Below are 13,960 nucleotides of genomic sequence, written 5' to 3' on the forward strand. Positions count from 1 at the left end.
ATAAATGAAGATGTCCCAGCTGCTCTAGCCAAAGCCACAGGTGTGAACGTTTCAGTCGCCCACCCTCCCCCTGCCCTGCCACCCCGCTGCCTCCTGGACACCCAAGATCCTGGGAAAGGCTTTGGGGCTGGCCACATGCGAGACCTGAGACCTGGACCCGCTGCTGGCCACCTCACCCCCACCCAGGGGCCCACTGCGCCCAGGCCCCGGCCCGGCCACCGGGAGGGGCGATTTACAGCCGCGCTTAGTAAGGGCTGGGCGAGTCATTTGTCACGCCGAGCCCGGGCACCTTGTTCTACCTGTGTTGAGTGTGTTTTATTGGTGTTGAGCAGAGTGAGGCCGGAGCGGAGTCGGGGATGGGAAACCCACTCAAGTGAAAAATGAGGAAAGCCAAATGGGATTGAGAAGAGTGAAAGGGGGAGAGACGGCCGGGAAGGAGGTGAAGGGGTGGATTGTAAAACACAAGACGAATGTGTGCAGCGGCCCTGGGGTTAGCAGCGCCTGCACCCAGAGAGGGGCCGCGCAGGGGCGCGCACCTGCAGAGGCGGGCAGGGCCAGGCGCACACGGGGAGGCCACCGAGCTGCGGTCCAGACCGGAGGAACCCGGTCCCTGCAGGTGCCCAGGGAAAGACAGAAATGGTTTTAGAAAGCAAAGCAAACCCGCGCTGGGCCTTCCACTCGGCGGCGTCTCCCCTCAGCTCTCTCCCCAGCCTACTCCGGGACAGGGAGCCCGGTGACCTGCTTAGGACTTGACACCCTTCCCTTCGAGTCCCTCAGCACAGAAGTTTCACGTCCAAACTCATAAAACGAGACTCTGCGGTCGGCAGATTTAGAGATCTCCCTGTTAGGAACAAGAAAAGAAAGAGCGAGGGGGAGAAGCCGAGGAAGAGAGAGAGAAAGGGGGAGAGAGGGAGGCAGATAGAGAGATAGACACTCGGCTTTGTGCCTGCAACAAGCCACTAAAGGTGCATTTTTAATTAAATTTATACAAAATGTGTCAGTTTTATCTCTAGGTTTCAAACCTGACTCCTTTCTATCAAAGAGAAGTATTGATCTCCATTGCCCCGGAGCTACCTGACTGAATTAAACAGAATAAATAGGAGGAGGAGGCCTGAAAGGGCTCAGAAACAACTGCACAGAGGCAAAATCTAATGGCTCCGTAGTCATTTGCTGCAATTAAAAAACAAAACCATTTAGAGGGCCTGTTAACACCTTGAAGTCAGAAAACTCTTGCTTCAAAAAAAAAAAAAAAAAAAAAAAAAAGGCTCTAAACAGCTCCCAGGCAAAACATTTTAATTGCTATAAATCCTTCCATCTTTGTTGGCACTTGTGTGTCCGCGCATTTTCCTGCAGCGCCTGGGCGCGCACACGCGGCTCGCGCCCCACGGAGCCCCCGCCCTCCACCCGCAGCCCCCAGCTCTGCGGAGCATCTCCGGGCTGCAGACACAGCTCGGGCCTGGTGGCTGGTTTCCTCACCCACTAGGCAAGTTACTGTGCCGCTCTCTGCCTCAGCTTCCTCATCCGCGAAAGGGGGACAATGATACACACTTCATAGGGCTGTTGCAACAACGAAGCCGTTTATTAAAAGACTTTGTGTGACACCAGGGGCAGAGAAAAATGTGAAGTGAACGGTAGCCTAAAGAACTACATGTCCGCCCGCAGACAAGGTCTGATTCCCTTTTACTGAAGGAGGTGACTCCACGTAAATGCTGGCCGTGGTACCCCTCCCCTTGAGGATTTTACCCGTCATGTTTTCCTATTTGTGGCACTTCACCCACAGGACTCTGAATTACGGCTCTTGGCCCCATGACTTCCCATTTTGTCTCTTATGGCATTAGAAATGGACATGCCAATCACTAAGGGACCGTGCGGAGTGATGGACAGGCCGCCAAGGTGGCCCTTCTGCTTGCTCTGTTGCTACTGCCTGGACCCCAGCCAGGGCACGCGGCCCGTGCAGGTGCACAGAGCCCGGCTCTTAGGAGGGCCCCGTGCTTGGTTAATGCTCTGCTGACCTTGACTTGAAATTCTTAACCATTTTTGAACGAGAGGACTTGCATTTTCACTTCCCCCTGGGCTCGGCAAATTACGTAGCTTGTGTCGACCTGGGTGTACCCCTGGCCCCCGCCCTGCCCCTGTGTTCCCTTGATACTTAACTTCTGTCAAGCACCACCGTGTTCTCCATTGCTCAAAACCACAGAGGCATTTTTACTTTCTTTCTTTCATTGCTCCTAGCAAGGGGATCTAAGATCTGCCATTTCTAGACTAGATGTCACCTCCATAGCCGTCTCTTCCCTTTCCAGCCCTGAGCGTCCCTGGCGCAGTCCCTGAAGGCTGCAATCATCTCCCGCTGCCCAAGTCTCTTCCTCGTCAGTCCAACCCTGGGGAAGGCACCCTTGGGCCTAGCCAGTGTCCATCACTAGGCTGAGGCCGGCCCAGTGACGCAGGGCCACTAACGTGTGGTCCTCACACCAGCAGCAGTGCGGCGCCCTGGGAGCTTACAGGAGTGTAGATTCGTGGGCTCTCCCCAGGCAGACCTCACAAGCAGAATCGCTGAGGGCGAGGCCCAGTAATCTGGGCTTTAAAGGGCCCTCCCAGAGCTTACTGAGGTCTGAGAAGCATTGCTTTTCAATGGGTCCTGCTTGTCAGCCGCCCCTGGCTCCCCCGACCACCAGACTCAATGGGGCCCTCCCGGGACTCCCCCGAACCCCGCGCACGTGCCCGTCTGGGAAGGTGCGCGGCCGGGCACGGAGCCATCACTCCTCTGCCTATCAGGAGGCTGATCGTTCCCATCTCCACGTGGGCAGCAGGGGACTGACCAGCACTGCTTAATTAAACGGGGAAAAGATCAGGTCACTGCCAGATAAGCAGGCAGGATTAAAACGGACAGAAAGAATGGACAAGGGGGAGCTGTCAGCACCCTGGCCTGTCTAGAGTGATTATTAATAATGATAAGCAGGAGAATGGGAATAATAAAGGAATAATGAACTGGTTCTGAAAGTGACAGGAGATGGAATCTGATAGAAGGTGAGCCCGGGGTGCCTCTGGGGGGAGGGGATGGTGTGGGAGAGGCCAGGGAGCAGGCTTGGCTTGCGTTGGAGGCGCTGGCCGGGTAGGGGAAAGGGCCGTCTTCCTTCAGAGAGGCCACAGACCCAGCAGGCCTATCTGACCAGGCGCTCAATCAACCTACATTCACCCTCTTTTCTTCAGAAGACCACGGGCCTCAGAGCCCTCATGTGCATCAAAATCACCTGCGTTTACAGTGCAGATTCCCAGGCCCCACCCCAGAGATTCTGACTCCCTAGATTTAAGATAGAGGACAGGCATCTGCATTGTGTTAGCTTCCCCTACTGGGCCTGGGGCAGGTGGTCTGTGAGCTATGCTTTGAGAAACACTGATCTTACGCCAGGGAGGGTATTCAACCTGGAGCAGGGGCATACTTAATGTCTGGATCATTCAAAAAGTGTATGTGGCAGCAGCTGCCTAAGGACAGAGGGTAGGGAGGTGGGGAGAGGTGAGCCTGTGCCTCGCACACACGCTCTACAAAGCGGGGCAAAGACGCCGCCTGCACACAGGGAGGAAGTGTGCACCGGAAGTGGCCTTGCTTGTCAAGCCCCGGTCAGCTGGCATTGGCACTGAGAGACATTAACGTTGCCATCTCCCTTGACCAGTGGTCACAAACTCAAAATGTCCACAGAAGCCAGAGGGAAGAGGCCAGGCAGGGACGGGGGGAACGGGAGAGCCCAAGCCCTGTCCCAGCTCCCCAGGCAGTGCCTCGAGGGGAGGGAGGCTCAGCACAGCCGGATCCTCCAAAGAAGCAGAGGTCTGTCTGTTTTTAGCGTGAGTCCACAGTTTGCAACCTCTGCCTTACACAAAGATTCTCGAATGGGGTAGAGAGTTTGGGAAAGTGCTTGTTGAAAATGCATATTCTCAGGTCTTGCCTGCCCCCCAGACTCTAATCCAGTAGGTCAGGGGGAACCTTTATGTTTAATAAGCTTTGCAGGTGCTTCTGATGCAAGCGGTCCATGGCCAGGTGGCCACCTCTGAGAAACCCTATCTTGCAGGGATTGACATTTTGCTTTTATTTTTTATTTTTTTTATTTTTATTTTTTTGAGACAGAGTCTCACTTTGTTGCCCAGGCTAGAGTGAGTGCCATGGCATTAGCCTAGCTCACAGCAACCTCAAACTCCTGGGCTCAAGCGATCCTAGTGCCTCAGCCTCCCGAGTAGCTGGGACTACAGGCGTGAGCCACCATGCCCGGCTGACATTTTGGTTTTAGACTCTAGGAAAACACCTTAAACAGCCACTTAAAGGAGGTCAGAAGGAAATCCTGGTGTCCGTGGTTCCAGGCAGGGCTCCCATACCCAGTGTTCCCATTATGCTGAGTCAATGGGCAGAGCTCCCAAGGGCCAGAGTCACTGGCACTGGCCATGGACATCCACTACCTTTCTGAAGGAGCACCCAGTGGAGGGAAAGAACCTTGCTGCAGCCCCCGTCAGGAGAAGGAGCCAGCAGAACACTGACGGATGCACAAACCAGAGATGCACACCACGCACCTCATCTGGTGCTTCATGAAGATGGAATGAGAAAGGCCTGGGCCTCAGTTTCTCTTATCTCTAAAATGGGCATGATTGCAGTACCACTTCACAACTGAGAACATGGAGTGAGGTGACATACAGACAGCATTTTATATGTTGCCTGATACCTGGTAAGAGCTTCATAAACATTAGTTATTATTATCGGAGGGGAGTAACATGAACAAGACACACAGCTCACAAGGGCACCTTTGAAAAGACTGAGGGAGACAGGTACTGATGGGGAAGGTTCTGCAAGACGTGCTGTTACAGGAAAAGGCAAGTGGGGAGCCATACGTACAGAACGGTCCCAATTCCGTACATAAAGCCAAGCTCTGGGTCTCTCTTTGTCTACCCATGTGCATGTCAATGCACTGATCTGGCTGGAAGGTCACCCTGGTCACCTCTGGGGAGGGCTGTGGAATGGGTGGGGGCAGGGCAGAGTGAAAAGGGATTTTCACTACCTTTAAATATATAGTTTCTAATGTAGGCAATATGTATTACTTGTATAAGTAAAGATAATATTTTAAAAATAGGATTGTGTGACCTTTTAAAGCAGTAAACTTCTTTTAAAAATCTGGCATCAAAAGTTCTCAGATCCCTGCTCATCCCCCAGGTCAAAAACACTATTGCAATGCAAAAGATGGCACGTCCCGCCTGCTCTCTCCCAGGGACCTGCTTTCTAAACAGCCCTGGGTCCTCCAGGTTCCCTGCGTCCTTGCTTGCTCTGGGCTCAACAAACCTGCGCTTCCGTAAGAATGTCAAAAACGACTCCCAAATGCCTCTATTTTACTCCAAATTGGACCATCTGCTCTCCCCAATAGTCAAATCTGCTAAATTTTCCTTTCCAAATGTAACTGTGGAAAGTTAAACTGAAGACAAAGTGGAAAAGCTAGTCCTGAGTCTGCGCAGCCCAGGACTCAGGGTTGGGGCTGGGGGCACTGCGCCCCTCTGCCTCCTGACCTAGTTCTCAGGGACAGGGGGGGGGGGACATCCACAAAACACAAAAGACGTGGGGGACAAACAGGAAGCGCCCGCTCACCTCCTGAGATGGTGAGGGCTGGTGGGGAGAAATCTTTCCAAAGTCTGGTTCACCGGGGTATAATTTACAGTACACCCCCTTTCTAAAGGGGTATTTACACTTTCTGAAGTGTAAAGTTTGATGAGTTTTATCAAACAGACAACAAACAGACATGTAACCACCACCACAATCAAGATGTGGAACATTTCCACCACCCCACAAGTTCCTTACTGTTCCTTTAGGTCAATCCCTGCCCTCCCCTCCCCGTCTAGTTGTTCTCTAAAGAGCTAAACTATTTTCTTCCTCTTTGCTTAGCTTCTCCTACTAAGTACTGTCTCCTCCACCTACATAGCTTCTATCTACACCCAGGGAGGCAGCTTTCTGTTCAAACTTTGTTTCATGGCCCTTGTCCTTAAAATTGCAAGAGTACCTTGGAGGGCCCTGCGCCTTGGGAACAGTGGAGACTTGTCTGACCGGAAGCACATGGCCGTGGCAGAAGCTGAAGGCACCACGGCTGGAGGCTGTGTGCTAACCACACTCCTTGTACAAGTCCTCTCTTGAAGGGTGGTCTGAGAGGTGCACCCCAGGGCTGCCCTCCTCCTGAGCCCAGTCTGGAGACGCTGGTGGACGATGGGTGGCCTCTTTTTACTCGTGGGTTGCCTGACTGAGGCACCGGCGGCTGCTACAGAAGGGAGAAGGCAAACCTACTTTTCCTAAGACTGCCAAGCTGGAGACTCTTCCTGAGCAGATACCATCGGCTCCAGGTCAGGGTTTATTGGAACAGTTCAGCAGACGGCAAACAGCCGTCCAGTAACTGGCCTTGAAAATATCCCAGGACTCTGCTTAGACTCTTGTCAGAATCATGCTGGACACAGGGCTGGGCTTCCTGATCAGAGGGGGATAACCCGACCTTCTCCAGAGCGCGCGTGATTTTAGGTTAGGTATCAGGCAAGGGTCCCAGCTGCTGACAAAGGACACTTGGCCTGCAAATCAGGACTCGAGATCCAGGCTCAGGAACATGACCTTGGGTGAGTGTCCTCGGGGAACAGAATGCTCACTGGCGAAAGGAGGATGGTGGGCAGGGGTCTCAACGTAAATGCCTTCCATGGCCAGGCAGGAATGTACGAGGGACGGGTGGGGGCTGAAGAATTGCCACTACTTAGAGGGGCTGTTGTTTCTCAGCTTATGTTGATTGCTGCCATAGGATGGCAGTCCCAGAGTGGACAGATCTCCCAATTTTCTAAGAGAAGCTGGAAATCTAAATTTTATTATGAAACCTTTCAGTTTTAAATGCTAATTAACTAACAATTAAAAAGTAGCATGTGAGCCAAATCTAGCATGTCCTGTGGCTCATGTCAGCCTGTGGGCCTCCAATTTGTGACCTTGGGGTAGATGCCCACTCAGGTCCTGTCCAGGCCTAATGCCCCATGACCTATGATCGGGCGCAATAAGTGGCCACTGCCTGCCCAGTCAGTGAGACCGGAAGTAGTCTTCACTGAGTGCTCCCTTTGTAGGAGACACTTGACAGGCATGAGCTCACTGAATCATCACAATAGCCCTGTGGGACAGGAATTATTTTCAGTCTCACTCTACAGATGAGAAGACTGAGGCTCTAGGAGGTAGGGGAACTTGCCCAAGCTCGTACAGCTGTGACGAGGGAGAGCAGAGATGTGGGCTGGCATCGTCCATGTTCTCAGCCGCGTGCCCTCTGCTTTGCTTCCTCCAGGCCAAATGCCAACTCGCGCGACACTCTCAGCACCGAGTGGCCCAGATACCATCCAGGGGGATTCTGGGACTAGCTCTTAAGAGGAAGTCCCAAGACTCTTGTGCATTTTCCATCCAGGGCTGTGGCTCTCCTACCTCCTCCCTGAGCTGTCCCTTGTGTCACAGCCCCAATCTGCTGGCAGGACGTGTGGCTGCTGGGTTGAATGGACTGCTGCTTGAGATCTGGAAAAGATGGAGTTTTGCAGGACTCTTTCTGTTCTTCTCCCAGCCCCTTCACAGCCAGGTGTTTTTTTGCGGGGAGCACTTGGAGGGGCCGCTCTCCCTCCTCCCCAAGGCAGCCCTGTTCGCTGCAGCTGCAGCAGATGTTCCCGGGCAGGCTGGCCAGCCAGCGTTCTGTGGGAGCCAAGAGCCCTGCGGCCCGGGAATTCTGGGCTAATGCTCAGCCCTGGCATGGTCCCCTCTCTCGCTGACCCCTCCAGTCCAGGTCACCACGACAGATGCTGGGAACATATGCCGTGAATTAATTCACTCCGGCACAGCCACAGAGGAACAGCCTCTTCTTCTCCCTGCTCCTGCCACCCTTGCTTTCTGATTTCTACCTTGCCAAAGAAAAATCAGATTTCCCCCCATGCCTTGCTCCTAACACCCCCTCCATTGGGCTTTGTCTTTATTATCCTGAGCCCACTGCCAAAGGCACTTGGCTCCCGAGTCGCCCCCCCCCCCACAATTCCAAGTAGGATCAAAGGGCTGAGAAGGAGCCCGGATGTCCCCCTCTCCAGCTTTCATCTCCAGCTAGATTATGTCCCAGTTTTCCTGGAACTGGTGAGTGCTCATTTCCTTAAGGGGAGTTTGTCTCTCTTTTAGGGGCCAGAATCTTCCCACTCTTCCAGTCTTTCCTTACATCTAACTCAAATCACTCCTGCTGCGATGAATTTTCTGGATAGAAATAGCAGCTGAACTTTGGCAGTGCACAAGTATTGTTATTTCTTGTCTTCCTTCTTTCCTCTGAGGAGGGGTTGGCAAACTTTTTCTATAAATAGGCTAATAGCAAATATTTTAGGTTTTGTAGGCCAGTCTGTGTTGCAATTAAGCTCTGCCCTTTGTGGCACAAGAACAGCCATAGATAAATGAGCTTTTGCAAATAAGCAAGTAAACAAATAAGCATGGCTACGTTCCAGTAAAACTTACAAAAACGAGCAGCAGGCTGGATTTGGAAGATGGGAGGTAGTTTACCGGCCTCTGCTCTAAGCAAATCAACCCCACTTCTGTTATTTCTTGGTGGAGGGAAACTGCCCCTCTCTCTCCTCTCATTGCGCTTTGCGGCAGGTCATATGGGCTCCTCCACTCACGCAGAAAGGTCCTGTCTGTTTCTCTATGAGCTTGTGAGCGTCCTGAGGTCAGGACCATCCCTTATTTGACTCTGAACTCCTGGACTATGCGTGGAGCTTGACAGAAATGCAAACTATACCCAGATTTATACGGGAAGACCTTACGGGCTAGAGGAAAACAGACAGATGAGCTCTATGTTCTCAAAACCGAGAATAACTGAATGACAGGAAGAAGGAAGGGAAGGAGGAATCAGGAGAACGTGCCTCCTCCAAACTCAGTATCGACCTTTGAAAAAAAATTAAGGAAAGAAGAAAAAATGAAGCACGTAATTAATCCTGATCCTCCAAAGCTCCGAAAACAAACACACACATAAATAAGACCCGTGTCTTGGAAAACAGCCTGGCAGTTTCTTAAAAGTTAAACATAAACATAAGACCCCGCAATTTCACTCCTAGGAATCTACCTCGGAGAAATGAAAACATCTGTCCACACAAAGACAAGTACACGGATGTCCACAGCAGCATTATTCATAATAGCCCCAAACTGGAAACAACCCAAATGTCAATCAACTGGCAAATGGTTCAGCAAACGCGGTGTGCTCCACACAGTGGACTCGCGTTCAGCAGCAGCAAGCGCTGCCTATGACTGTCGCAGCGCGGATGAGCCAAGCCCGCGCGAGCGAGAGCAGCCAGACTCGAAAGACTACACGTTATGCGAGCCCGTTTATAGGAAATGTCCAGAAACGGCAAATTTATGGAGACAGAAAGCAGATCCATGCTTGCCTATGGCTGCAGATGGGAACAGGGATTAACTGCAAATGGACACAGGGAACTTTGTAGAATGAGAAAAATGTTCTATAACAGGATTATGGTGATGGTTGCACAACCCCGTAAATTTACTAAGATCACTGAGTTGTACACTTTCGATTGTACACTTTCAACTTTATGGTGCACAAATTATATCTCAATAAAGTTGTTACAAACAACAAAACAAAACAAAAACCTGGTGCCAAACCATCCTTCTACCCTGAGAAGTGATGTCTGAGGGGAGACGAGGGTCGTATCCCCTAGCAAAACAGGTGCTGTTGTTATAAAGCATCTCATGTGACATTTCCTGCATTCACTTTTCCATCTCACCCAGTTCTAAAATCTCATAACAGCAGCTAGCTTTTACGGGGCACTACAATCCTAAGAGGATAGAACTAATATTATCCCATTTTCCCAGATGAGAAAACAGGATCAGAAAGGGAAAGTAGCTCACTCGAGGGTCCACAGCTGCTTAGTGGCAGAGCTGGGACCGGAACCCAATCCTGCCTGATTCTAGAAACTGTGGTCCTCACAACTATTATTTTCTCCCACCTGTCCGCTGCCCCACTGGCTCTTTGGCCTCCAGGAGGAAAGCACGGTTATGCCTGGGCAAGCAGGGAGAGGTGCCAAGCTTCCATATCTTGCTGCAACAAACACGACCTTGTGTTAGGTCACCAGCACCAATGTGCCCAGAAGCCCCCATAACCACTAAATAGAAAGGCCCTGATTTATATAAGTAGCACATTTTGGTCAGGCAGCACTGACCAGGCAGTAGCATCAGTTTCCGGCTGGTGGGTCCTGGGGTTTTAGCAAAGATGAGCCAACAGTCAGGGACAGAGATGCCTTCTGCAGGCTACGCACCTGCCCGGATGAACTTCTTGCTGGAGTATTTCATCAGGAGCTGCAGGTTTCCAGGGAGCGTTCCACGCAGGGGCCTTGTGATGCCACTCTGCCTGCCCAGTGTACTGGGCACACCCCTGCCTGGCAGGGAGCTGGCAGCAGCCACCTGACCTTTGGCCCGTGGCAGACAGAGCTCATTGTTCCCCTCTCCCTCAATGTAGCATTAATATCTCTGCTTCTTCCAGGTCGAGGCATGAAGAAGCTATGCAGGAGTTTGAGAGAAGTTTTCCAAAGGCTGCCTGGCAAGCCCCAGGAGGCCTGAGAATGCCCTCAGCAAAGGAGGGAGGGACCCCACATGCCCAGAGGCCTTTCTGTGATAAGCCCGGGCCTTGGGCACAGCGAGGCAGAGCATGTCCTCTCCCGTGCCGCCCACCCCAGGCACCCTGACCTCCTGCTACTCCTCTAATGGGCCAGGCACACAACTGCCTCTTGGCTTTTGCAAGTACTATTCTAGCTGCTGGGAACTGTTCCCTGGACACCAGTCTGCTCCTTCCTTCGCCTTCTTCAGGTCTTTGTTCAAATGTCATCCTCTCAGGGAGGCCTCCCCTAACCACCCTATTTAAAATTGCAATCCCCCAGCCCAGCACTTGCTTCCCTGTGCCTGCCTTATTTTTTTCCATAGCATTTATTACCATATGAACTACCACTTCACTTTATTTGTCCATCTCCCCTCCACCTCCAGGATGTAAGCTCTATAAGGCAAGGGAGTTTTGCCTAGCTGCATGTGGCATGTGGCAATCAATTACTTCATGAGGGAATGAACTTCCTCATCACAGCCCGGCCTATGGACAGCATCTCTGCAGCTACCACGCAATGCCAAAGACACCAGGAGACCAGTTGGGACTGACTACCCAAGTCTGCTCACAGGTGACACGAGCCAATCTAGGAGAAACTGACAAAGAACCAGTCAACAAGCCACGTGCAGGTGGCAGCACCAAGACTCACTTCATGCCCCACCCCCCCACGCCTCTGCAGAAAACCATCTTGCTGGTACCCAGGGATGCTTGTTGATTCTGCCAGGCCCTCTTGGGCCTTCTTCCTGGGAGGCTCTCTGAAGCCTCGTGTGTAAGACACCACTGGTTATAACATAAGGAAGACGTATTAGAAGTCAGATAAAAACTGGGAGGGTGTAGATACTGGAATGACATCTCATTCCCCAGGCACTCTGAAGAAGTGACATTTAAATGCTAAAGGAAGCATCCCAGAGACGGCAGGGCCAGGGGACAGGACAGATGAAAGGGGACTTGGTCACATGCAGCCTGAACCTGAGTTGTTTGAGCTCAGCTCGCTCGACTTAAAGCTGTTGCTTACCCAGGTCACTGGCTTCGTCCCCACCTCCCTGGGGCCAGGACTCTTGTGCTTAGCCATGCTAACAGGCTTCACAGTGCCGGCCTGACAGAAGCCCTCTGTTCTGTGGTCACCCTGAAGACAAAAATGGAGCTTTAGCGATGGTGGCAGAGAACTTCTTTCTCCCAGCGAACTTCTAATTCTGCCTGCTGTACATGAGATTGCTTTCCCCAGCTGAAGGCAGCAGAGGGGGGACAAAAACACAGGTGTTAAAGCACCGTGGAGTAAGACAACTTAGTTTGGAATTTCAGCTCTGCCACGCAGAGGCTGGATGATCTTGGGCAATCTCTTAACCTGAGCCTCAGTTTCCTTATCTGTAAAATGGGTTAACCGCAGCATCTGCTTCCCTGGGAGGCTATGAGGATTAAGCTCGCTGATTCCTATGTGCTGAGCCCCGTACCTGGCATGTAGTGAGTGCTCAGCAAATAGATCTTACTGCTGCTGCTGTTATAAAATAAAGAGAGGAAAGAAGTCAGCCACTTGCTCAGGCTGGCTAAAGACCTCCAAGGTTATCAGAGTCCTAAGGCAGCTGAATTTGCCAGTAATTAAGGGACTAGAAATACAGCCCTTTTCCTTTGGGTTTCGGGATGATGTAGACTCAAGCAAAACCAGCCTACATGGAAACGTTTCAGTGGCCATGGGAATTATTCCAAAGAGGGGCTGTCTGGGCTAAAAGTATGACTCTGGAAAAGGAGGAAACGGGACCCTAAAGCCACTAAATCCCTGAGTTTATAATTAAGAGACAAGCATTTGCGCTGCCTGTTCTGGAGCCATGCGGCTCACCAGGGAAGGGCATGGTAGTCACACAAAAATAACCCCCCAGTGGGTTTTTGATGTGTTGAGCCTCTTTGTTTTTCTGAATTTTAATGAAGGGCTTTCCAGGCAGGATAAGAGAAGCACTGGATGCTCCCTGTGGCCGAGGGTGGCCCTGGCTGCTGCCAGCCTGCACCGGCCTGACGCAAAGCAAAGCAGCGGCAAGGAGAGGCAAGCAGGGAAAGGTCTCGGCCTCAGATGAGACGTCTTGGGGAGAAAGAGAGAAAAACAAAAACAAAAGATGTCTCTGCTTACGAAACGGTTTGGGCTCTGCTCCTGAACTCAGTGCATCTTGGAAAGAGGCGCTTGTGATACAGGGGCAGTATCTGAACGGATGAGGAGGGGAAGGCCCAGGCTCCCCAAGAGTGTCTCTGTGGAATTCTCAAGGCTGCTAGGCTGGCCCTGTTCCATGAGAACCAGAAACAAGGCTCTGGGAACCTTTTTGGTGGCAGCTTTTGGAGGCCAGGCATGGGCTGCAGGGAGAGGGGAGAAAGGAGAGTGCTGTCCCAACAGCCACTGAAGCCTGACGTGAATGAAGAACGGATCCCCTCAGTCCCATCTTGCTCCCTCGGCTACAGCTGCCTGCAAGCAGGCGATGAAGGTGGCAGTGCAGCTTCCCTGCCGTAACTGACGGGCACCGAATGCCACAGTAAGAAAGTGTCACGCCACGCCCTGCCCCAGAACCCCAGCGGGCAGCTGCTTGCCACCTCCTGAGAAGGAACGACTTCCCGCAGGAGCACCCATTCCTTCTCCTCCTGAATCTAACTTTCCCTCGTGCTCTGCAACAACGTGGAACAGTCAGAGTTCTCATCAGATTGTTTAACGGCTGCCCTCCTTCCCTTGTGCTGAATCTTTCCACGAGGGGGCTGGAAAGAAATGGAAGAGATGGCCACAGAATAAAGCAATTTATTTCCACCAAATGATCCAATGTGGTTTACTGAAAATAAATATTTTTATTACAAAATATTCCATGTAAAAATCCTAAGCTGCTTGCTGTAGTTTGAGGCTTGTTGCAGAGTAGAGGTTATAGGTTCAGGAGTGCCTGGGCTGCCCTGCAGCATCCTCCTTCTCTGTCTGTAGCAGGTCCCACTCGGCAAGGAGCTCCGAGGACACCTCAGTGTACAGATGGTCCCAGTCCCAGCTGGTGTCATCCTGCCAAGAGGGGCATCGCTGGTTAAGACAAGAAAAAAAAGCCTTTCCCCTCAACGGTGGCTAACTTCTATCTGGGCCTCAGGGGCACAGGTCAGCCTGAGGAGCCGGCCAGTTATGAGAATGACAAGCTGCTACTGTACCTCTCGAACTTCATGCTCTGGTGCAAGGACTTTAGTGAGGAGCTTCAGGTCGATCTCGCCATCCTGTGAATGCAAAAAAAGCCAGGCTGGGTACCTCGCAGCAGCTACCTATCTCTTGCAACTAAAGTATGGAGGATCAGTTTGTGTGTGTTAGA

General features: G+C 51.8%; 1 protein-coding gene across 4 annotated transcripts in view; it reads right to left on the bottom strand.

The window, feature by feature from the left end:
- Positions 1-13,403: 13,403 nt before the first annotated feature.
- IFT43 (intraflagellar transport 43) overlaps positions 13,404-13,960 on the bottom strand; it is an 89,330-nt gene continuing 88,773 nt past the window's right edge. For all 4 annotated transcript variants that reach the window (XM_076003852.1, XM_076003853.1, XM_076003850.1 and 1 more), the window contains 2 exons: positions 13,806-13,868; positions 13,404-13,665 (listed from right to left, as the gene is read on the bottom strand). In XM_076003852.1, the coding sequence (XP_075859967.1) occupies positions 13,546-13,665; positions 13,806-13,868 (183 nt within the window). In that variant the 3' untranslated portion in view covers positions 13,404-13,545. The remainder of the gene's footprint in view (positions 13,666-13,805; positions 13,869-13,960) is intronic.

Source organism: Microcebus murinus, chromosome 6, assembly GCF_040939455.1.
Source record: "Microcebus murinus isolate Inina chromosome 6, M.murinus_Inina_mat1.0, whole genome shotgun sequence".
NCBI lineage: Eukaryota > Metazoa > Chordata > Mammalia > Primates > Cheirogaleidae > Microcebus > Microcebus murinus.